This window comes from Salmo salar, chromosome 02 (genome assembly GCF_965601325.2).
Source record: "Salmo salar chromosome 02, fSalSal1, whole genome shotgun sequence".
NCBI classification, from domain to species: Eukaryota; Metazoa; Chordata; class Actinopteri; order Salmoniformes; family Salmonidae; genus Salmo; species Salmo salar.
In genome coordinates, this window is record NC_138292.1 from 14,940,311 (window position 1) to 14,964,049 (window position 23,739).

The window sequence follows — 23,739 nt, forward strand, 5'->3', positions numbered from 1 at the left end:
TCTATCTCAAGGCCATCAGACTGTTAAAAAACAATCACTAACATTGAGTGGCTGCTGCCAACATACTGACTCAACTCTAGCCACATTAATAATGGAAAAATGTATGTCATTATGTATCACTAGCCACTTTAAACAATGCCACTAATGTTTACATACCCTACATTACTCATCTCATATGTATATACTGTACTCTATACCATCTACTGCATCTTGCCATCTTGATGTAATAAATGTATCACTAGCCACTTTAACCTCTAGAGGACCCCTTCGAGATAAAATCCCGTTACAAAATAAAAATTCTAGTATTATACGGCATTTTAAAGATACTCTACTCGTTAATCCAATCACATTGTCCGATTTCAAAAAGGCTTTACGGTGAAAACAAAACATTAGATTATTTTAGGATAGCACATTAGCAACAAAAAAAAGGCATTTTCCAAGCACGGATAGCCGTCACAAAACCAGATATACAGCTAAAATTAAGCACTAACCTTTGACAATCTTCATCAGATGACTCCTAGGACATCATGTTAGACAATACATGCATTTTTTGTTCGATCAAGTTCATATTTATATCCAAAAACCCAATTTTTACATTGGCGCGTGACGTTCAGAAAATGTTTTCTCCCCATAACTTCCGGTGAATTGGCACATACATTTACAGAAGAACTCATAAACGTTGACAAAATTTATAACAATTATTTAAAGAATTAGAGATAATCTACTCCTTTATGCAACCACTTTGTCAGATTTCAAAATAACTTTACGGAAAAAGCACATTGTTCAATATTCTGGGTACAGAACTTAGCCTTCAATGCTAAGCTATACAGTTAGCCTACAACCACGGCGTCAACAAATCTCTAAAAATATGTTTGAAATATTTTCTTACCTTTGCTGATCAGAGGCGGAATGCACTCGGAAGGGCACCCACTTCCACAAGAAATGTTCATTTGTTCTGCAAAGTCCATCATTTATGTCCAAATACATCCGTTTTGTTGACCCATCCAGAACACTTTACAATGCCATGTGGCGTGGACGCAAATCCATAGGCGAAATGGTCAAAAGTTCCATTACCGTTTGTAGAAACACGTCAAACGATGTTTACAATCAATCCTTTAGGGTATTTTTTAACGTAAAATTGCGATAATTTTACAACCGGGCAATAGGTATTCATCCCAGAATAAAAATAAAAATCAATGAAGTCATGTGCACGCTCGTCATAAGACACCTGTCCTCAGACTGGCCAGTGATTGTCTGAGCCACAATTTTCTGCCCGGTAACAGGTGATGGATGAAACCAGTTCCTAAAGATTGTTGACAGCCAATGGAAGAGTTAGGAGGTGCAACGTAAATCCTATGTCACTGTAGTTTTTCAAGGGATTCAAAAGAAAAACTAAATTTCTAATTTCTCCCACTTCCTGATTCAATTTTTGTCAGGTTTTTGCCTGCCATATGAGTTCTGTTATACTCAGACACCATTCAAACAGTTTTAGAAACTTCAGAGTGTTTTCTATCCAAATCGACTAATAATATGCATATTCTATTTTCTGGGCCAGAGTAGTAACCTGTTTAAATTGGGTACGTTTTTCAAAAAATATACTGCCCCCTAGCCACTTTATATAATGTTTACATACCCTACATTACTCATCTCATATGTATATACTGTACTCTATACCATCTACTGCATCTTGCCTATGCAGTTCGGCCATCACTCATTCATATATTTTTATGTACATGGGGGATAGTAGATTGACATAGGTTAGTTATTTTGCTGTTCATTAGGCCTATTCATCTTGTAGGCTGAAAAGTAAATGTGGACAGTTCTTCCAATATCTTCAATATGCACCTCGGAATTGGATAAGGACGCGCGCAGTTGTGTCCCCGAAGTGTCTGTCTTCACTTGTAGCCTGTGAGAAAGACCCGATCACGTGAAGGAGAGCCATGTGAGTGAGAGGTGCTTTGGAGCACGCAGCAGTCAGGGAGTAGGGAACAACAGCCACTGGCCGCAAAAGGCATGGAGTTTCTTTAGGGTGCATTAGGGCCACACAAAGGGGATGCCGCCAGGAAGTTGAGGCATTATCAAGTGCTTGTCAAATTCTGAATGAGAGACTGATGAAGTGTGTGCAGCCTGCACAAAAAAACAAAGCAGAGCTCATGCCTTTCAAGCAACTTTTTTGAAATCATCATTAGAGTCGCATCATGCAGCCTTAAAATGTACTAAAAATCAAAACATATAGCCCAACGTTTGTAGAACAACTAAAGTTACATTAATAACTCTAAATTAAGCATATAGGAGTACCTATTTCTATGATAACCACTCAATACAGAATAGTCGCATGTGCACACTTCCTCAAATCAATTGGAGGAAATATCCTTTCTATTTTATTCAGCTTTGTTCAATTGTATTCCTCATACTATAAAATAATGCCATGGAATTCTAACCAGATCTTGTATGCTAAATTAAATGTGTTTATGTTAATTAACGGTCAATTACCGTGAGACCGATAATTATTTGCTTGACAATTACCGGCTGACGGAATTTTGTGACCGCCACAGCCCTAACCCAGACCATTATTCCGTCAGACTGCCAGATGGTGAAGATTCATCACTCCAGAGAACGCGTTTCCACTGCACCAGAGTACAATGGCAACAAGCTTTACACAACTCCAGTCGACGCTTGGCATTGCGCATGGTGATATTAGGCTTGTGTGCGGCTGCTCAGCCATGAACGAGTTCTTGTACTGATGTTGCTTTCAGAGGCAGTTTGGAACTCAGTAGCAGTGTTGCAACCGAGGACAGACGATTTTTACGCACTAAGCGCTTCAGCACCCAGCGGTCCGTTCTGTAAGCTTGTGTGGCCTACCACTTCGAGGCTGAGATGTTGTTGCTCCTAGATGTTTCCACTTCACAATAACAGCCCTTACTGTTGACCGGGGCAGCTCTATAGCAGGGAAGAAATTTGAAGAACTGACTTGTTGGAAAGGTGGAATCCTATGACGGTGCAACGTTGAAAGTCACTGAGCTTTTCAGTAAGGCCATTCTACAGCCAATGTTTGTCTATGGAGATTGCATGGCTGTGTGCTCGATTTTTTCACCTGTCAGCAATGGGTGTGGCGGAAATAGCCGAATCCACTCATTTGAAAGGATGTCCACATACTTACGTATATATAGTGTACATTACAATCAAATAGCCACAGTAGCCTACTACTTGGCCATTGTTAAAACAATCAAATAAAGCTGGTACAGCCTCAGCGTTCACAGTAAAACAGTCAAATAAAGCTGGTACAGCCTCAGCGTTCACAGTAAAACAGTCAAATAAAGCTGGTATAGCCTCAGCGTTCACAGTAAAACAGTCAAATAAAGCTGGTACAGCCTCAGGGTTCACAGTAAAACAGTCAAATAAAGCTGGTACAGCCTCGGTGTTCACAGCAAACGCTGCGGTTGCTGGCTCGCCTCTCTAACCGTTACCAACCCCAGTATCTGTGCGGTAGTTCTCCCCCTCGGGGCTCATTATCTGACTACAGCACAGACCTGGCCTCTCTCCTCCAGACATGATGTCCCTGTGGGGCAGTCAGGGTATTTAACATTAACAGTCAACTTTAATGTCAAGAAAGGAAGGCTGGCTGCCACCAGGTTGATTTACGTATGTTGATCCCCTGTGGTGTGCGATGACAGCAGCTTCATCCAGGCCTGTCTGTGGGACTTTATGCAGGTCACCTTTGGCTGTTCAACATTTTCCTTACATTTACATTTACATTTCAGTCATTTAGCAGACGCTCTTATCCAGAGCGACTTACAGTAGTGAATACAGTTCATACATTTCATTTCATGCAGTTTCGATTCTGAACGACTGTAGACTCCCTGTTAAAACGTTTTATTGATGCATCCCTACAAAGTGTTTGGGCCGGCATGAAGAGAAAATGTGATAAATGTGGTTTATTATCTGTTTAATGTGTTATTAAAGGTAAAATGTGGTTTTATTATCTGTTTAATGTGTTATTAAAGGTAAAATGTGGTTTTATTATCTGGTTAATGTGTTATTAAAGATAAAATGTGGTTTTATTATCTGGTTAATGTGTTATTAAAGATATAATGTGGTTTTATTATCTGGTTAATGTGTTATTAAAGATATAATGTGATTTTATTATCTGGTTAATGTGTTATTAAAGGTATAATGTGGTTTTATTATCTGGTTAATATGTTATTAAAGGTATAATGTGGTTTTATTATCTGGTTAATGTGTTATTAAAGATATAATGTGGTTTTATTATCTGGTTAATGTGTTATTAAAGATATAATGTGGTTTTATTATCTGGTTAATGTGTTATTGAAGGTATAATGTGGTTTTATTATCTGGTTAATATGTTATTAAAGGTATAATGTGGTTTTATTATCTGGTTAATGTGTTATTAAAGATATAATGTGGTTTTATTATCTGGTTAATATGTTATTAAAGGTATAATGTGGTTTTATTATCTGGTTAATATGTTATTAAAGGTATAATGTGGTTTTATTATCTGGTTAATATGTTATTAAAGGTATAATGTGGTTTTATTATCTGGTTAATGTGTTATTAAAGGTATAATGTGGTTTTATTATCTGGTTAATGTGTTATTAAAGATAAAATGTGGTTTTATTATCTGGTTAATGTGTTATTAAAGGTATAATGTGGTTCAGTTGGTAGAGCATGGTGTTTGCAACGCCAGGGTTGTGGGTTCGATTCCCACGGGGGACCAGTACGGAGAAAAATACATGTATGAAATGTATGTATTCACTACTGTAAGTCGCTCTGGATAAGAGTGTCTGCTAAATGACTAAAATGTAAAAAAAAATGTAAAATGTTTTATTATCTGGTTAATGTGTTATTAAAGGTATATTTGTGCTTTTAATATTTAATAGTTGCAGGGGGAAATTGACCACAATTTTGCAAATTTAAGGTAACCACCCACCCCAGAGCTGGTGATGAGCATTTGAAATAAAGCATTTTGACAGTCTGATTTGAAAGGCAGGGTGAACCTCTAATCTGTTTGAGGCAAAGCACCTACCTGCACATTCTGGGTTTTCCTCATTAAAATTCACTGCAAAATCATGGGAAACCTGGAGGAAGATGAAAAATATGGACTTTGATCATCATGGAACAGTGAGTCAAAAGAACACACACACACACACACACACACACACGCACGCACGCACGCACGCACGCACGCACGCACACACACACACACACACACACACACACACACACACACACACACACACACACACACACACACACACACACACACACACACACACACACACACACACACACACACACACTAACACACTAACACAGTTGGCCAGACGCAATCACTCACACAATCAAATTTAAAAGTTGATTGATGCATTTTTGTGGGTTGGATAATTAGCATAGTTGCGAGCCATGGCACCCCCCCTCCCATCCTCTCTGGACCAGAGGCAGCATCATGTGTCAGCCAGCGGGAGCACCAGTCACCCAGGCAGAATGTCAATTATTTCCTGCTGGACACAGTTTAGTGACTCAGAAAGTCAATCCAGCTGAAAAGAACCCTGGGCTGGACAGGCCCATTCTGTGTGACAGAACAGAGCAGAGCAGAGGCCAACGAGGGCCAGCGGGGTCCAGAAAGGGGGCCAGCGGGGGCTTTCGTAATCACTACAGAAGCAGGAGAGCAGAGCCAGAGTCTCACCTCGTCTCATCTCGTCACAGGAGTGATTACGACACCCTGCTGAGGCTGAGCCATAGCCCAACTCTATGAAAAATACGGTTGGAAATTACCTTGAAGTCGGGCGGAATCTGAGCGCCGAAGCCAAACGCTGGGAACATTTTGTCACTGGATTGAAATGCATGCAGGGACAGAAAACAAAAGAGTGATTATAATTTGAGTGATGACACACTTGATTCTGAGCCAGGGATTGTTATCTGAATCACATGCCCATAAACAAGTCCATTCTGCTGGCGACCCAGGACTACCATGGGCTCTGAATGACTTCTCATTTACATAACCTCTGAGTCACTGGACAACTAGAGGAAACTTTCACACACAAACTTTGAAAAGTTATTTTTTCAGGAGAGGAGGAATCAACATTGAAGTCACGAGCAACAGTCATTGCACAACATTTTACATAATACCTGTTAACGAATGGCTGAGTGTGATTGGCCTCACCTGTCGTAATCCTGGCAGATCTCCCCTACAGCGACCAGGGCTTTGAGGTACTCGTTAGGCTGGTATGGGTGGATGTAATGTAGGGAGCAGCTGTTGTGAGGATCCCCATTCGAGGCGGTGAAATCAATAGCTACCTGGGAAGACAAGTGGCAATCAAAGGGGAGTTTGACTCCAATTACCTCAAATGTATGTACCTTCCCTTTACACCTCTCACTCTGACACATACACCATCCCACCTTCCCTTTACACCTTTCCCTCACTCTGACACATACACCATCCCACCTTCCCTTTACACCGCTCACTCTGACACATACACCATCCCACCTTCCCTTTACACCTTTCCCTCACTCTGACACATACACCATCCCACCTTCCCTTTACACCTCTCACTCTGACACATACACCATCCCACCTTCCCTTTACACCTCTCCATCGCTCTGACACATACCATCCCACCTTCCTTTTACACCGCTCACTCTGACACATACACCATCCCACCTTCCCTTTACACCTCTCTCTCCCTCACTCTGACACACACACCATCCCACCTTCCCTTTACACCTCTCCCTCACTCTGACGAATACACCATCCCACCTTCCCTTTACACCTCTCACTCTGACACATACACCATCCCACCTTCCCTTTACACCTCTCCATCGCTCTGACATATACACCATCCCACCTTCCCTTTACACCTCTCACTCTGACACATACACCATCCCACCTTCCCTTTACACCTCTCCATCACTCTGACAAATACACCATCCCACCTTCCCTTTACACCTCTCACTCTGACACATACACCATCCCACCTTCCCTTTACACCTCTCCATCGCTCTGACATATACACCATCCCACCTTCCCTTTACACCTCTCACTCTGACACATACACCATCCCACCTTCCCTTTACACCTCTCACTCTGACACATACACCATCCCACCTTCCCTTTACACCTCTCACTCTGACACATACACCATCCCACCTTCCCTTTACACCTCTCTCTCCCTCACTCTGACACACACACCATCCCACCTTCCCTTTACACCTCTCCCTCACTCTGACAAATACACCATCCCACCTTCCCTTTACACCTCTCACTCTGACACATACACCATCCCACCTTCCCTTTACACCTCTCCATCGCTCTGACATATACACCATCCCACCTTCCCTTTACACCTCTCACTCTGACACATACACCATCCCACCTTCCCTTTACACCTCTCCCTCACTCTGACACATACACCATCCCACCTTCCCTTTACACCTCTCCCTCACTCTGACACACACACCATCCCACCTCCCTTTATACCTCTCTCTCAATCTGACACATATACCATCCCACCTTCCCTTTACACCGCTCACTGACACATACACCATCCCACCTTCCCTTTACACCTCTCCATCGCTCTGACATATACACCATCCCAACTTTCCTTTACACCTCTCCCTCAATCTGACACATGCACCATCCCACTCTGTCTGCTCTGCTATCCTCTTCTACTCTGTTGGGCTTGTTCCCCCCTCTCTCTTTTGTCATCTCTTATTCTTTTTCTCCTAATTTAAAATCAATAATCTCTTTGATTCTTTCTCTCAAGTCTGTGATCTATGGATACATTGTTCCTCGTCGAAACGGTTTGAGGCAGAACGTTTCTCATCTGTTGTTCAGCCTGTTACAGAGAGAGAGCCTAACACTCTCGCCAAGGGATCTGAAGGAAGTATGGAGCCCATTTAAATGTCAAAATCAACCGGTCGCCTTTTAGGTGGTAGGAATAAAAGGAAAAGTTAATGTGTCATAAGAGCAAACACATCCTGCTCAATTAAGTGTACCTCAATAAGACCTCCATTGAGACGTAGTTTCATACAAACACTATTTACAGGCAGGGGGCAGAGGGCATCCCTTAACCAGTAAAACAACATAATTAGAACCCACGTGTTCACAGCTTGGAGAAAGGGATTCTTGAAAAGCTGCAGCTAATGACAGAGGTTTGCTTCCCAGGTGGTGAAAATGAACCATTCTAACTATCAGAACAAAAGAGGATTATTGGGTTAGCTCCTTAAGCTAATTCCTAGGCTTAAGCTCGGCAGGCTAACTCAGTCTTGTGGCACACAGATGACCCTGGTTAAAACCCAGTCTGTCACATATACGTCACCCAACTAAAAATAAAATAATGAGGGCAGTGCCATTTTTTTAAAAGTCTTATGCATTATTGTGTGTATTTGAATACATTTTGGCATCCTGTGTGTGAATGTGTGAGGCATGCATGTTAATGTGAGTGTCAGTGTGAACTCACTGTAAACTGGATCTGACAGCCTCCCATGATGTAATCCAGGAAGGAGTGCATCTTGATGATCTGTGGATGGGAGACAGCAGTTGAGGGCGGGGGGAACTCAGCTATCCACAGCGAGAATTGGCACCAATCACTTGGGGATGACATGACGGACACAGTAACTGACCACTTAGGAGCATCTTATCCCTTATTCCAGCCTATTACAAAGCAGCTAGTTTAGCATGTTAGCCATTAGCTTTGAGAAAGCAGCTGGCTGTGTGTGTTGTCCATTATGTCTCTGTTACAACTGGTGTCATGTTGGCCAGTGTTGGGAAATATCAAATAGGAAGAGGCAAAGTGAGAGGATTTACTCCGGCCAAAATCTGTCTACGTGAAATAAGTATTTTTTTGGTCTATGAGAGCGTGTCGAATTACATGAGGCTTATTTAATCTAACAGAAGTTAAATACTGTTTAGGCTGTTACAAATTATATAAGTGGATGAACGTGGCATTCCGGCAACTTTAAGAAATACGACTTAGTTGTGCCTGTTGTTCACACACGTATCTGCCCTCTCATTAGCTAGAATGGTCCCACTTGATCTCGCTTCCTCCCACCTGCCTCCCATCTTTGAGAACATGTAAATTCAGCAATAAAAGAAACGTCCTGTCACTGTCAACTGCGTTTATTTTCAGCAAACTTAACATGTGCAAATATTTGTTTAAACATAACAAGATTCAACAACTGAAACATAAACTGAACAAGTTCCACAGACATGTGACTAACAGAAATGGAATAATGTGTCCCTGAACAAAGGGGGGGTCAAAATCAAAACTAACAGTCAGTATCTGGTGTGGCCACCAGCTGCATTAAGTACTGCAGTGCATCTCCTGCTCATGGACTGCACCAGATTTGCCAGTTCTTGCTGTGAGATGTTACCACACTCTTCCAACAAGGCACCTGCAAGTTCCCAGACATTTCTGGGGGGATTGGCCCGAGCCCTCACCCTCCGATCCAACAGGTCCCAGACGTGCTCAATGGGATTGAGATCCGGGCTCTTCGCTGGCCATGGCAGAACACTGACATTCCTGTCTTGCAGGAAATCACGCACAGAACGAGCAGTATGGCTGGTGGCATTGTTATGCTGGAGGGTCATGTCAGGATGAGCCTCCACGAAGGGTACCACATGAGGGAGGAGGATGTCTTCCATGTAACGCACAGCGTTAAGATTGCCTGCAATGGCAACAAGCTCAGTCCGATGATGCTGTAACACATCCCCCAAGACCACAACGGACCCTCCACCTCCAAATCGATCCTGCTCCAGAGTACAGGCCTCGGTGTAGCGCTCAGTGAAGAGCACTTTTTGCCAGTCCTATCTGGTCCAGCGACGGTGGGTTTGTGCCCATAGGCGACATTGTTGCCGGTGATGTCTGGTGAGGACCTGCCTTCCAACAGGTCTACAAGCCCTCAGTCCAGCCTCTCTCAGCCTATTGTGGACCGTCTGAGCACTGATGGAGGGATTGTGCGTTCCTGGTGTAACTCGGGCAGTTGTTGTTGCCATCCTGTACCTGTCCCGCAGGTGTTGTCACGTCTGCTCCGGCTCTTTCCTCCCCCTGGCGCTTGAGGGCGCCAGGTTGCCCTGCATCATGCACTCCTGCCATCCATCATGCACACCTGCCTCCCCTCGTCATGCGCATCAGAGTTACTGGACTCACCTGGACTCACTTATCACCTGTTCATTTCCTCCCCTATATTTGTCAGTTCCCCAGCTTTGTTCCCCGCTGCTGCATTGTATTGTTTTTTTGTCCTTAGTATTACTTTTCTGACGCTGTTCCTGTCTCGTTCCATGTTCGTTATTTATTAAATGTTTTACTCCCCATACCTGCTTCGTCTCTCAAGCGTCAACTCATGTGACAGGTGTGATGTTCGGATGTACCGATCCTGTGCAGGTGTTGTTACACATGGTCTGACACTGCGAGGACGATCAGCTGTCCATTGTGTGTCCCTGTAGCGCTGTCTTAGGCGTCTCACAGTATGGACATTGCAATTTATTGCCCTGGCCACATCTGCAGTCCTCATGCCTCCTTGCAGCATGCCTAAGGCACATTCACACAGATGAGCAGGGACCCTGGACATCTTTCTTTTGGTGTTTTTCAGAGACAGAAGAAAGGCCTCTTTAGTGTCCTAAGTTTTCATAACTGTGACCTTAATTGCCTACCATCTGTAAGCTGTTAGTGTCTTAACGACCATTCCACAGGTGCATGTTCATTAATTCTTTATGGTTCATTGAACAGTCCTGAAAAGGGACGTTTCTTTTTTTGCTGAGTTTATTTCCTTTGTTGGACCAGTCACTCGACTATCTTCTCAATAAAATAGATCATCTTGGTAAGTAGCAATCTGCCAATAAAGACACTGAGAAAGGCCAGCACTTATTTAATGGGAATCTGTCTGCATTTAAAAACAACATTAGCTATTCCACAGTGTCTCCATGCAGACATAGTTGTCCCCAAAATGACACTAATTTTAAGGCCATCTGTGGGTTCAGCAGATGGAAGAAATGTCATATTAGTCAGATTGCATCTGATCACAACCGTCCTTCACATCCATAACAGAAACAGGATGATAAATGTTCTGGAACCATCTGCCAATGAGATTTAGACATCAGGTTAGAAAAAGTGGTGGGCGGAAGAAGGATGGAATGAGTATGTGAATGAGAGCGAGTTGTGAATCACCTTGCACTGATTGAGAATGACGATACCAGAGTTCTTGTAATTCTTCTTCTTGATCTGATACTTGGGGTTTATACACTCCCATTGGACCTGGCGTTGATCAAATATAAAAAAAACACTATCACAATAAGTACAGTATCATCCCTACAGTATGTGACTTGGTGGAGGGATACTGACTGTGCTAAACAGAGATTAAAAGCATCATAAAAAAAATACTATATCGGCCCATTGGATAACATGGAGCGATGGTAGTGGAGGCCAGACAATGGAGTGAAAGAAAACAATACAATCCACAGAAATGAGAAGTGGCAAGGAAATGGTACTGTGGAGCGTGTTAGGGAGAATAATTAGCAAATCCAAATAACAGCCTGACGAGGTTTGGTTTCTGGATCGTTTGTTCGTCACTAATGAGGGGAGCGTTATCCATTCATGACTGTACAGATTAGCCCAGTCATTTTAATCTTCTGCTCAAAAACAGAAAACAGCTCCTGTGTTAAAATCCACCACTTTTCCTCTAAGAGTCATGGGAGAGAAAAACAAAACATCAGTCACCTAATCGTCTCAGGGACAGTCTGTCCGTGCTGTTCTCAGTTCACTTTAGCTTACAAAACCGATTATATAACCATTATCGTAAAAGTGGATACCCAACTAGTTGTAGCTCCATGAATGATTGGCAGATAATGGGTAAAAAAAAACTAGATATCTCCATCAGCCAAATCACCAGTTTCAGTAGGAGTCAGCAACCCTTGTGTATCCTACAGCATATGTGGCATTGGAGTCTAATGAAATGGGCCTTACTGTAATGGGTTTAATGCCAGCAGGTCCTGCAGTCTTCTTAAATTCCATGAAGGAGCCAATTAGTGGTGTGACCGGCCTTTAAAAGCTTGCTGCATTTGAGGCCCAAGCACTGTAGGGTTTATTTAGACTACGAAGTGAGCCACATTGTAATATAATTAGCCTAGAAGCCTCAGCCTGGAGCTCCTTTTGTGTGCTAATGAAGACACAGCTGTCTGCCTGGGCCGGTCGGCGTGATGAAGGAGAGCCGTCCAGTGTTGCACGGCCGTACGGGTTGTCACCAGTCATCCTCACCATGAACGTCGACTAATTAAATGCATTCTTTCTTGTTCTTGTTCCAAGGGAAGCTGTTCGGTTTTCAAAACTCTGGACATTAGATAAATGCCTTCAAAAAGAAAACACTAGAGCATGGCTTAAAACCTGTTAAGGATAGGGGGCAGTATTTTCACGTTCGGATGAAAAACGTGCGCAGATTAAACTGCCTGCTTCTCAGACTCAGAAGGTAGGATATGCATATTATTAGTAGATTTGGATAGAAAACACTCTGAAGTTTCTAAAACTATTGAATGATGTCTGTGAGTATAACAGAACTCGTATGGCAGGCAAAAATCTGAGAAAAATCCAACCAGGAAGTGGGAAATCTGAGAATTTGAGTTTTTCTTTTGAATCCTTATCGAAACTACAGTGTCTGTGGGGTCACGTTGCACTTCCTAAGGCTTCCATTGGCTGTCAACAGCCTTTAGAAACTTGTTTCATCCGTCTCCTGTTACTGGGCAGAGAATAGGAGCTCAGTCTATCAGTGGACTGCCTGAGGACAAAGGACTTGGTTATGCGCAAGCACACGAGCACACCGTTCATTCTTTTTCTTCTGGAATGAATACGCTATTGTCCGGTTGGAATATTATCGACGTTTTATGTTAAAAAGACCCTAAGGATTGATTGTAAATAACGTTTGACATGTTTCTACGAACGGTAATGGAACATTTTGACTTTTCGTGTCTGGATTTACGCTCGCGCATTATGCCTTTGGATAGTGATCTGAACGCGTGAACAAAAGGAGGTATTTGGACATAAATATGGAGTTTTTTGAACAAAACAAACATTTCTTGTGGAAGTAGGAGTCCTGGGAGTGCATCCTGACGAAGATCAGCAAAGGTAAGTGAATATTTATAATACTAATTCTGAGTTTAGTTGACTCCAGAACTTTGCTGGTATCTGTATAGCTTGCTTTGATGGTTGAGCTCTGTACTCAGAATATTAAAAAATGTGCTTTCGCCGTAAAGCTATTTTGAAATCTAACACAGCGGTTGCATTAAGGAGAAGTGTGTCTATAATTCTTTCAATAACTGTTGTAAAGTTTATCAACGTTTATGATGAGTATTTTTGTAAATTGATGTGCTCATTCACCAGAAGTTTTGGGTGGCAATACATTTTCTGAACATCACGCGCCAATCACGCCGCAATGTAAAATGGGGTTTTTGGATATAAATATGAACTTCATCTAACAAAACATACATGTATTGTCTAACATTGAGTCCTGGGAGTGTCATCTGATGAAGATCGTCAAAGGTTAGTGATTCATTTTAGCTGCATTTCTGGTTTTTGTGATGCCTCTCCTTGCTTGGAAAATGGCTGTGTGGTTTTTCTTGTGAAGTTGATGTCCTAACATAATCTAATGTTTTGCTTTCGCCGTAAAGCCTTTTTGAAATCGGACAATGTGGTTGGATAAACGAGAAGATTATCTTTAAAAGGGTGTATAATAGTTGTATGTTTGAGAAAATTGAATTATGAGATTTTTTGTATGCTGTTTTGTATTTTGCGCCCATCTATTACATTGGCTGTTGAGCGAGGGGTTCCGCTAGCGGAACTTCTGTCCATAACAGGTTATTAAAGGCATTATTCAGAACTCGTAAATACCAAACATAAAACTTAAAATGTCTTAAAACAGTCTCCTCAAACTGTCTCTTTAAGTGGTGATGAAGGCTGATCTCTATTAAAACAGTAAAAAATAAATCTGTCTATATCAAAGTGCCTTCAATTGAAATCAAGGTAAAGTACCCTTTGACCTTTCAAACATCACTGAGAGTCATGGCTCAAAGGAAAAGTTTTAACGGTATCCTTGGGATGTCCCAACTATGATGTCATCCCATTGAAGTTGAAATTTTAAATGGTTAAGGTAAGGGTTATGGTTGTTAGGGTGAGGGTAGGGGTTAAGGTTAGGGTAGGAATGTCCCAAGGATGCCGAATATCACTAACCATGGCTCAATGGATCCATTACCAAGCATTCTGAGCTGGAAGGAAACGGCAAGGATTCTTTCCCAAACACACCAGGCAGGACAGAACTTTCACTCTCCCACACTCTTGTCCTCCATACAGTGAAGGAGAGAGTGCTGATTTCTGAATTACACTGGCACAGAGAGAGAGAAAGAGGGGACAGTGGCTACCGGATGATGGGGAGGCTCCTGGCTGAGAGAGATCCATTGTCATTTGTTTGGTTTTTCCTGAAGGCTTCTGTCCTACTCTTCCCTGTGGAGTGCTGATATATCCACAGCACCCAATGAGAGAAGTAAGTATGTCCTCCGGGGGGGAAAAAATGTCCTGAGCCCCAAAATTTGGTCACGTCCCCCAGAGAGAGGAAGCTACCCACTGGTCACGTCCCCCAGAGAGAGGAATCTACCCTCTGGTCACATCCCCCAGAGAGAGGAAGCTACTCTGGTCACATCCCCCAGAGAGAGGACGCTACCCTCTGGTCACATCCCCCAGAGAGAGGAAGCTACTCTGGTCACATCCCCCAGAGAGAGGACGCTACTCTCTGGTCACATCCCCCAGAGAGAGGACACTACCCTCTGGTCACATCCCCCAGAGAGAGGACTCTACCCTCTGGTCACATCCCCCAGAGAGAGGACACTACCCTCTGGTCACATCCCCCAGAGAGAGGACACTACCCTCTGGTCACATCCCCCAGAGAGAGGAAGCTACTCTCTGGTCACATCCCCCAGAGAGAGGACACTACCCTCTGGTCACATCCCCCAGAGAGAGGACACTACCCTCTGGTCACATCCCCCAGAGAGAGGACACTACCCTCTGGTCACATCCCCCAGAGAGAGGAAGCTACTCTCTGGTCACATCCCCCAGAGAGAGGAAGCTACTCTCTGGTCACATCCCCCAGAGAGAGGACACTACCCTCTGGTCACATCCCCCAGAGAGAGGAAGCTACTCTCTGGTCACATCCCCCAGAGAGAGGAAGCTACTCTCTGGTCACATCCCCCAGAGAGAGGAAACTACCCTCTGGTCACATCCCCCAGAGAGAGGACACTACTCTCTGGTCACATCCCCCAGAGAGAGGAAACTACCCTCTGGTCACATCCCCCAGAGAGAGGAAACTACTCTCTGGTCACATCCCCCAGAGAGAGGACGCAAGATAAACCTTCAGAGGAGTTGGATGAAAACAAATCTCCAGTCGGCAACCCACATGAGCTCTGCCTCTCTAACCCACTTTCTCTCTGCTCTGACATATCATCTGGAAAGACATACTTTGCAGTGAGTACAGAACCGTATCAGAGTCTGATTCCTACAGTCTGATAAGTCTTAGGTATATAATAATTACCATGTTTCCAGATGGGCTAGTAAAATGAGTAGGTAGATGTTGTCATGACATTGCCCTCTTTGGACACAGCGAGCACCATCCCCCTCCCTCTGCACCAGCCCTTTTCTATGCACCATCCCCCTACCTCTGTCTCCCACACCCAGGCTGCTGTGGTCAGAAGAGGTCGTAAATTCCTATGAGGAGACCCTCTCCTCATGGCCACAGTATAGAGAGAGAGTGAGTTTTCATAGAGAGGACAAAGGAATTTATTCCACCTCACAGAACTGGAGAACCGAACGACATTTCTGTTCTGGAGAAGGTATAAAAGGTCAGTGAAGAATCCAGCTACGAACTGGTCCGTTTGGTACAATTTTGTGAAACTCATGAGAGACAATACCGCCACATTACCATAACCATGTTTATAGGATTCTCAGGTATGTGACTTACATCTAATGGTTGTATAAAATGAATGAATAAGGATGAAGCTATTTGTGAGATGATGGGATGCTATGTAATGATGTTAATGTGAGAGAATTGTATTTCTGTTTAACCTGTTAGGGCTAGGGGGCAGTATTGACACGGCTGGATAAAAAACATACCCGATTTAATCTGGTTACCACTCCTACCCAGTAACTAGAATATGCATATACTTATTACATATGGATAGAAAACACCCTACATTTTCTAAAACTGTTTGAATGGTGTCTGTGAGTATAACAGAACTCAAATGGCAGGTCAAAACCTGAGAGATTCCTTTACAGGAAGTGGCCTGTCTGACCATTTTTTGAACTTCTTTTCCATCTCTATCATTTACTAAGGATCTCTGCTCTAACGTGACACTTCCCACGTCGTCCATAGGCGCTCAGAGCCCGGGAAAAAACAGAATGTCGTCATCCCAGCCCCAGGCTGAAACACATTATCGCCTTTCTCAAGTGGCCGATCAAGGGACACTGGGCTTAGGCGTGTGACCCGACCGCCCCCGCCTTTGGGATTTTTTCCTCTGTTTGCCGAAAAGGAGATTCCCTGTCGGAATATTATCGCTTTTCTACGAGAAAAATGGCGTAAAAATTGGTTTTAAACAGCGGTTGACATGCTTCGAAGTACGGTAATGGAATATTTAGAATTTTATTGTCACGAATTGCGCCATGCGCGCGACACTTCTTTACTATTTCGGATAGTGTCTGGAACGCACGAACAAAACGCCGCTATTCGGATATAACGATGGATTATTTTGGACCAAACCAACATTTGTTATTGAAGTAGCAGTCCTGGGTGTGCATTCTGACGAAGACAACAAAAGGTAATCAAACTTTTATAATAGTAAATATGATTATGGTGAGTGCTAAACTTGCCGGGTGTCTAAATAGCGAGCCCGTGATGCCTGGGCTATGTACTTAGAATATTGCAAAATGTGCTTTCACCAAAAAGCTATTATAAAATCGGACATATCGAGTGCATAGAGGAGGTCTGTATCTATAATTCTTAAAATAATTGTTATGCTTTTTGTGAACGTTTATCGTGAGTAATTTAGTAAAATGTTAGCGAATTCCCCGGAAGTTTGCGGGGGGTATGCTAGTTCTGAACGTCACATGCTAATGTAAAAAGCTGGTTTTTGATATAAATATGAACTTGATTGAACAAAACATGCATGTATTGTATAACATAATGTCCTAGGGTTGTCATCTGATGAAGATCATCAAAGGTGAGTGCTGCATTTAGCTGTCTTCTGGGTTTTGGTGACATTATATCCTGGCTTGAAAAATGGGTGTCTGATTATTTCTGGCTTGGTACTCTGCTGACATAATCTAATGTTTTGCTTTCGTTGTAAAGCCTTTTTGAAATCGGACAGTGTGGTTAGATTAACGAGAGTCTTGTCTTTAAATAGCTGTAAAATAGTCATATGTTTGAGAAATTGAAGTAATAGGATTTTTAATGTTTTGAAAATTGCGCTACTGGCTGCAAGTGGCTGTTACGTAGGTGGGACGAATTCGTTAAAGTTTCACTAAGTCCTTGGCACGTCCCCAGGGGCACAGACAGGACCTGGCATCATGAGACAGCCTTTTTGATGTTCCGAATAAAACCCCCACCTAGGTTTTCTATCACCAGACCAGCTTACCTCGATAACGAGAGGGCAAAGGTTTGAGAGGAGACCAACTTACCTCAATAACGAGAGGGCCAAGGTTTGAGACCATGCATTTCTCTTGCTGAACTTTTAACCATACCACGTGGTTAAACTCTTAGACTATCAATACCGACAGAATAAGAACAAGTCTTTGATATTAATTACTAGTCTGCAGCTAGGAATTCGGTATCATTGAACGCGAAGACCAATAACCGCCGAAACAGCTATTCTATAACGACATGAATGAATGTTACTCTGAACTATCCATTCTAACCACGACAGAGAGAGAGCGAGAGAGGGCGGACAGACTCTCCAACAGAAACAAACTTTTCAACAGAGATCCCGACGACACACTGAGCGTAAATATATATATATATTGATTGCAATTGTTCCTGAATGAGTGAGCATTCTTGTGCAAAGGATTAGCATTTCAATTGTTATAATTATCAACTCTGTAGTGCCTTCTCAGCTGACCCCCACTCCCCTTTTGTCTAACAAGCCGCCATGCCGGTTTAGCCCACTAGGGCACATTCTCCTATCATTTCCTTGTAAACATATCTACTGTTTGTTATGCATTTCTGTGAATTACCTAGTTAGTAAATAAATGATTTTAAGACAATTGATGTATGGATGACTCATAGTGAAGACTGGGTTCGTGCAGATAACCAACAATTTACGACGTTTGGAATGAGACTAACGTGAGGTAAATAATAATTCATTAATTCGAAGATTAATTGATCAGATATTAAAATATCTGAAAGTTATATTAGGAAAATTATAACTTTGTAATCTGAATATTTTCCTTGGTGCCCCGACTTCCTAGTTAATTACAGTTACATGATTAATCAGGTTAATTGCGTAATAATAATTACAGAGAGTTATTTGATAAATACGTCTTCAGTTTTAATGATGCCAAAGACACGACAATGTACACCCCAAAAATTGTTTGTGACTTAATTTCTTTTTCTCATTTGACAAATTCCAGATGCTACAAGCATGATGATAATGAAAAGATATGGATGCATTGTCACATTGTATAAATTATTGGAGACAAGCACAGGAATACGTAATAGGGGGTTTTAATACTCCACCCAAATTACACAACATGCCATGAGAAGCTCAAAACAAACACGTATACAAACACACAAGGATGTAACCCAAACAAAAGAGCGAGGTTAAACCTCTAATAAATACACAGGACGAGACCCGGAATAACAATGCACGGGACGAGACCCGGAATAACACTGCATGGGACCCGTAATAACAATTGCATAAAACACGCAGCACGAACGCCAAAACACAGGTACTCACAGGACCAACAGACATGGTAACAATAATCGACCAGGACAATGTGGAACAGAGGGCACAAATATACAATTACTAATCAGGAAAAATGGTAACCAGGAGTGTGTAATTAGACAGTTCAGTGAAGTCTAGAAGGCCGGTGATGTAGAACTCCGGAACTGGTGCAAGGAATGAGCAGAAGTACCGGGAGAATCCATGACAGGCATCTAGAAATGATCATTTTACAAACCTGATTGATGCCCTCGCTACCTAAAAGAAAAACACTCAACGCTATCTAAAAAAAAACAGCCAACCCCACTTATAAACTCACACAACACCTGTACAGCCTACCTGTCTCCCATCCATTGCCCCTCTCATCTCTTTGAATGTGGCCTGATATTCACCAATATAGTCGTGCTTCCCATTGGAGTCCCAGTCCCACACTGTGCACTGATAGAGAGAGAGAGAGAGAGAGAGAGAGAGAGAGAGAGAGAGAGAGAGAGAGAGAGAGAGAGGGGGGGGGGGGGGGGAGCGAGAGAGCAATAAGAGAAGAGAGAAAGAGTAGGTTAGAAAAAGTGATTTCAGTTAATGAACAAATACTACGGTGTCAATATGAACATATCACCTAACCTATCTGTGAATACTGCAGTTGAACAAGATCTCCAGACTGAATGTGACTAACTTTGTGGTGTCATGTAGATTCTGGCATGGTTGAAAGCTCTTCCCCTGGTGTTCACACTTATTACAACTCACTGGGACCAGTTTCAGAAAACTAGAGCAGACTCCCCTGTGATGCTTCTCTATTAATAAATCAGTAAGGCGACATTTCTGGAGTTTTAATAGTCTCATGAAATATAGAATTGAGGATGTGAAAGAAGGCTTTTGACGAAAGACAGAGAGATAGAGCATTGAATTTGTGTGTGTATGTTAATTTTGTTTAACATACATTTTTAAATGAATTACTACACTTAATTTCTAAGCACACGTTTTATCATAATTTCTTATAAAAAGATCTGTCAGTGGTATTTTGCAGAGGGGGAACACTAACTGGACCAGGCAAAGAGTACCCCCTCACCCCCCCTCCCTTTTCTCCTTAGTAAGTGGTTTCTTCCAAGGTGCGCCACCGAGCAAAGATATGTTAGGCAGGTCGCTAGATACTCTTGTGCATGCAGACAGTATCATCAGTTGAGGACGAGAAAGAATGTTGAGTTATATGCACAGCGTTTGATTTGATTTTAGCTGCCAGTGATGGGCAGGACTCGCAGGAGGTATGTTTGTAAATCGTTGTCCAGGTCGTTGTCCTGTTGGAAGGTGAACCTTCATCTGTCACGTTCTGACCTGTAAAGGTGTTATTTGTTAGTGTTTAGTATGGTCAGGACGTGGCAGGGGGTATTTTGTTTATATGTTTCGGGGATTGTTAGTCTATGTGTATAGACAAGGGGTGTTTGACTAGAGTGGTCTAGAGTTTTGGTATATGTTCTATGTTAGGGCATTTTCTGTTTATTCTAGTCACTCTGTTTCTATGTGCAGTTTTGTTCTTGACCTTCAATTGGAAGCAGCGGCTCCTCGTTGCTTCTGATTGAAGGTCCTATAATTAGGGGTGTGTTTGTATTGTGGATTGTGGGTAGTTGTATTCTGTTTTGTGCTATTCACCTGACAGAACTGTTAGTGTCGTTTTCGTTAATTGTATACGTGGTTCATTTGTTTCTCCTTCTTCAATATTAAAAAAAGATGAGTATGCACTTCCTTGTTGCGTCTTGGTCCTCCACACACGACACGCGTTACATCATCCCAGAGGTCCTGAGTGCTCTTGAGCAGATTTTCATCAAGGATCTCTCTATACTTTTCTCCATTCATCTTTTCCTCGATCCTGCTTGTCTCCCAGTCCCTGCTGCTGAAAAACATCCCCACAGCATGATGCTGCCACCACCATGCTTCACGGCCAGACGTGACGCTTGGCATTCAGGCTAAAGAGTTCAATCTTGGTTTCATCAGACCAGAGAATATTTTTTCTCATGGTCTGAGAGTCTTTAGCTGCCTTTTGACAAACTCCAAGCGGGATTTTATGTGCCTTTTTCTCAGGAGTGGCTTCCATCTGGCCACTCTACCATAAAGGCCTGATTGGTGGAGTGCTGCAGAGATGGTTGTCCTTCTGGAAGGTTCTCCCATCTCTACAGAGGAACTCTGGAGCTCTGTCAGAGTCACCATCGGGTTCTTGGTCACCTCCCTGACCAAGGCCGTTCTCCCCCGATTGCTTAGTGTGGCCGTGCGGCCAGCACTAGGAAGAGTCTTGGTGGTTATGAATGATGGAGGCTACTGTGTTCTTGGGGACCTGCAATGTTGCAGACATTTTTTGGTAAACTTCCCCAGATCTGTGCCTCGACACAATCCTGTCTCGGAGCTCTATCGACAATTCCGTTGACCTCATGGCTTGTTTTTTGCTCTGACATGCACTGTCAACTGTGGGACATTACATAGACAGGTGTGTCCCTTTCCAAATCATGTCCAATCAATTGAATTTACCACAGGTGGACTCCAATCAAGTTGTAGAAACATCTCAAGCATGATCAATGGAAACAGGAAGCACCTGAGCTCAATTTCGAGTCTCATAGCAAAGGGTCCTAATACTTATGTAAATCAGGTATTTCTGTTTTTTACTTTTAATAAACTTGCAACATTTCTAAACTATTTTTGCTTTGTCATTATGGGGTATTGTGTGTAGATAAGGCTGTAATGTAACAAAATGTGGAAAAAGGGATGGGGTCTGAATACTTTTCGAATGCACTGTATATACAGTAACAGTGTGGCAGTTGTACTAAACTCTTAAGGCATAACATTTGTCATAGAATCAATGTGCATCATTCATTAAAATGACATTTGAACAGGTAAAGAGGTATGCTTAGATAGCCTTCTTTTTTTCACTTCTTTTTATGTACATAATATTAGGCACAATGATTATGGCTCTAGATTACAGGAACAAGCTGTAAACACTAAATCCTCAGAATTACAGATGGGGGCTGGCCAGTCCCACACACACACACACAGCCTTCATCCTCACGTACCTCTAAAATAATGGGTGCATGAAGCCCCTGTTTGTGTGTGTGTTGCTGTGTGTGTGTGTGTGTGTGTGTGTTTCACATGGATCATAGATAAATAAACTGACCTCTGACCCTCATTTGGCCATTAGCTATGCTGAACATTCATCTATGATACACATTCACTACAGTGGCCATTCCAGGACAGCCTCCTACATCCATGGTTGTGTCAAGTGTCAGAACCGTGGCCTTGTAACGTCTGTTTAATACATGTGTTCAATTAATGCTCTTGTATTATACAGTTTGTGATAAGGAGGTTAACCTGAGCTAACATTAACAGCATCTTGTGAAAAGTCCCATTGGAAGGGAAGACATTTTATTATCCATTAAAACTAGAGGCATATTAACTCCACAGGGAATCATTCACTATCACTGCCTCTGACACCCACACACACACATACACCCACACACACCCACACATCCACACATACACCCACACCCCTAACACATATCCACCCACACCCCACACACTCGGTCATGCTTAAGTGGATATTATGGAATGGAAATCTGACACTGGGTTAAGGGGATCAGAAGGACATTGACACATGCTTGTCAGCCATCCGCATCTCTCTCCACAGCAACCTCTCTTTCCCTCTTAAGTAACCATGAATAATGCAAGGACAAGAGGGTCATTTCCCTTTGAAGGCCCTGTCTCTCAGCTCCATCCAGATACTGGGGTGGCAGGGTAGCCTAGTGGTTAGAGTGTTGGGCTAGTAACCTGAAAGGTTGCAAGTTCAAATTCCTCAGCTGACAAGGTACAGATCTGTTGTTCTGCCCCTGAACAAGGCAGTTAACCCACTGTTCCTAGGCCGTCATTGAAAATAAGAATTTGTTCTTAACTGACATGCCTTGTTAAATAAAGGTTTAAAAAAAATACCTCACCAGGTAGACGGTGAGACTCCTCATTGGGCTTGGCAAGGAGAGCTAAATTGGTGTCTTTTCTACACGACTCTCTTTTCCTCTGGTGAAAGGCTCAACCAATTGGGTAATAATGTCCAATTAACAAGAAGGGATATTCAGGGGGCAGGGAGGTTGAAAGGAAGGGTGGGACTTTCATCCAAAACCATTAGCTTCCCTCATTAACTAGAGAGAACTAGAAGAGCTGGGTCATATGGAAACTGCTTCAATATCAGAACACTGACATAATCTACTGTATGGATTCTAGAGATAAATATTCTAAACTCAAGTGTGCAGTTGAAATTACTAAAGAACTTCAAAGAACTTCTCACATTTCAATAAGATGATGACTGAGACCCAAAGGAAGAGATAGGTCTACCACCCTGCTTTCTAAGCATTTACATACTGTCACAATGTGTTAGTTTAGCTGACCGTTCCATTTCACAGATTTGTGTAATTTAACATTACTTTGAGATAGCCCTGGCTGGCAAAGGTCTTCGTTTTGTGTTAGGAGGGTATGGCTGAATATTATCTGTCTATTGATGGTTGTTGGGAACAATGCTCTTTGCTGCTCGCTGATGTGTCTGTGCTTTCCAGCAATGACACCGTTGGATCCAATAGTCACGATTGCTAGCCGTGCTTCAAATATAATGTTCCCTGACATGTTCTAACTGAGCTACCCCTATGATGCTACCATTATGGTCTACTATTATGATGCTACTATTATGATGCTACTATTATGGTCTACTATTATGATGCTACCATTATGGTCTACTATTA

General features: G+C 42.6%; 1 protein-coding gene across 2 annotated transcripts in view; it reads right to left on the reverse strand.

Annotated features, from left to right (window-relative positions):
* LOC106574097 (copine-4) overlaps window positions 1-23,739 on the reverse strand; it is a 104,922-nt gene that overhangs the window by 17,726 nt on the left and 63,457 nt on the right. The window contains exons 8-13 of one of the 2 annotated variants that reach the window (XM_082960115.1): window positions 19,319-19,417; window positions 11,184-11,270; window positions 8,478-8,537; window positions 6,182-6,315; window positions 5,794-5,848; window positions 5,045-5,096 (exon numbers count right to left, since the gene is read on the reverse strand). In XM_082960115.1, coding sequence (XP_082816241.1) covers window positions 5,045-5,096; window positions 5,794-5,848; window positions 6,182-6,315; window positions 8,478-8,537; window positions 11,184-11,270; window positions 19,319-19,417 — 487 coding nt within the window. The remainder of the gene's footprint in view (window positions 1-5,044; window positions 5,097-5,793; window positions 5,849-6,181; window positions 6,316-8,477; window positions 8,538-11,183; window positions 11,271-19,318; window positions 19,418-23,739) is intronic. The other variant, XM_082960117.1, reaches the window with a different exon arrangement.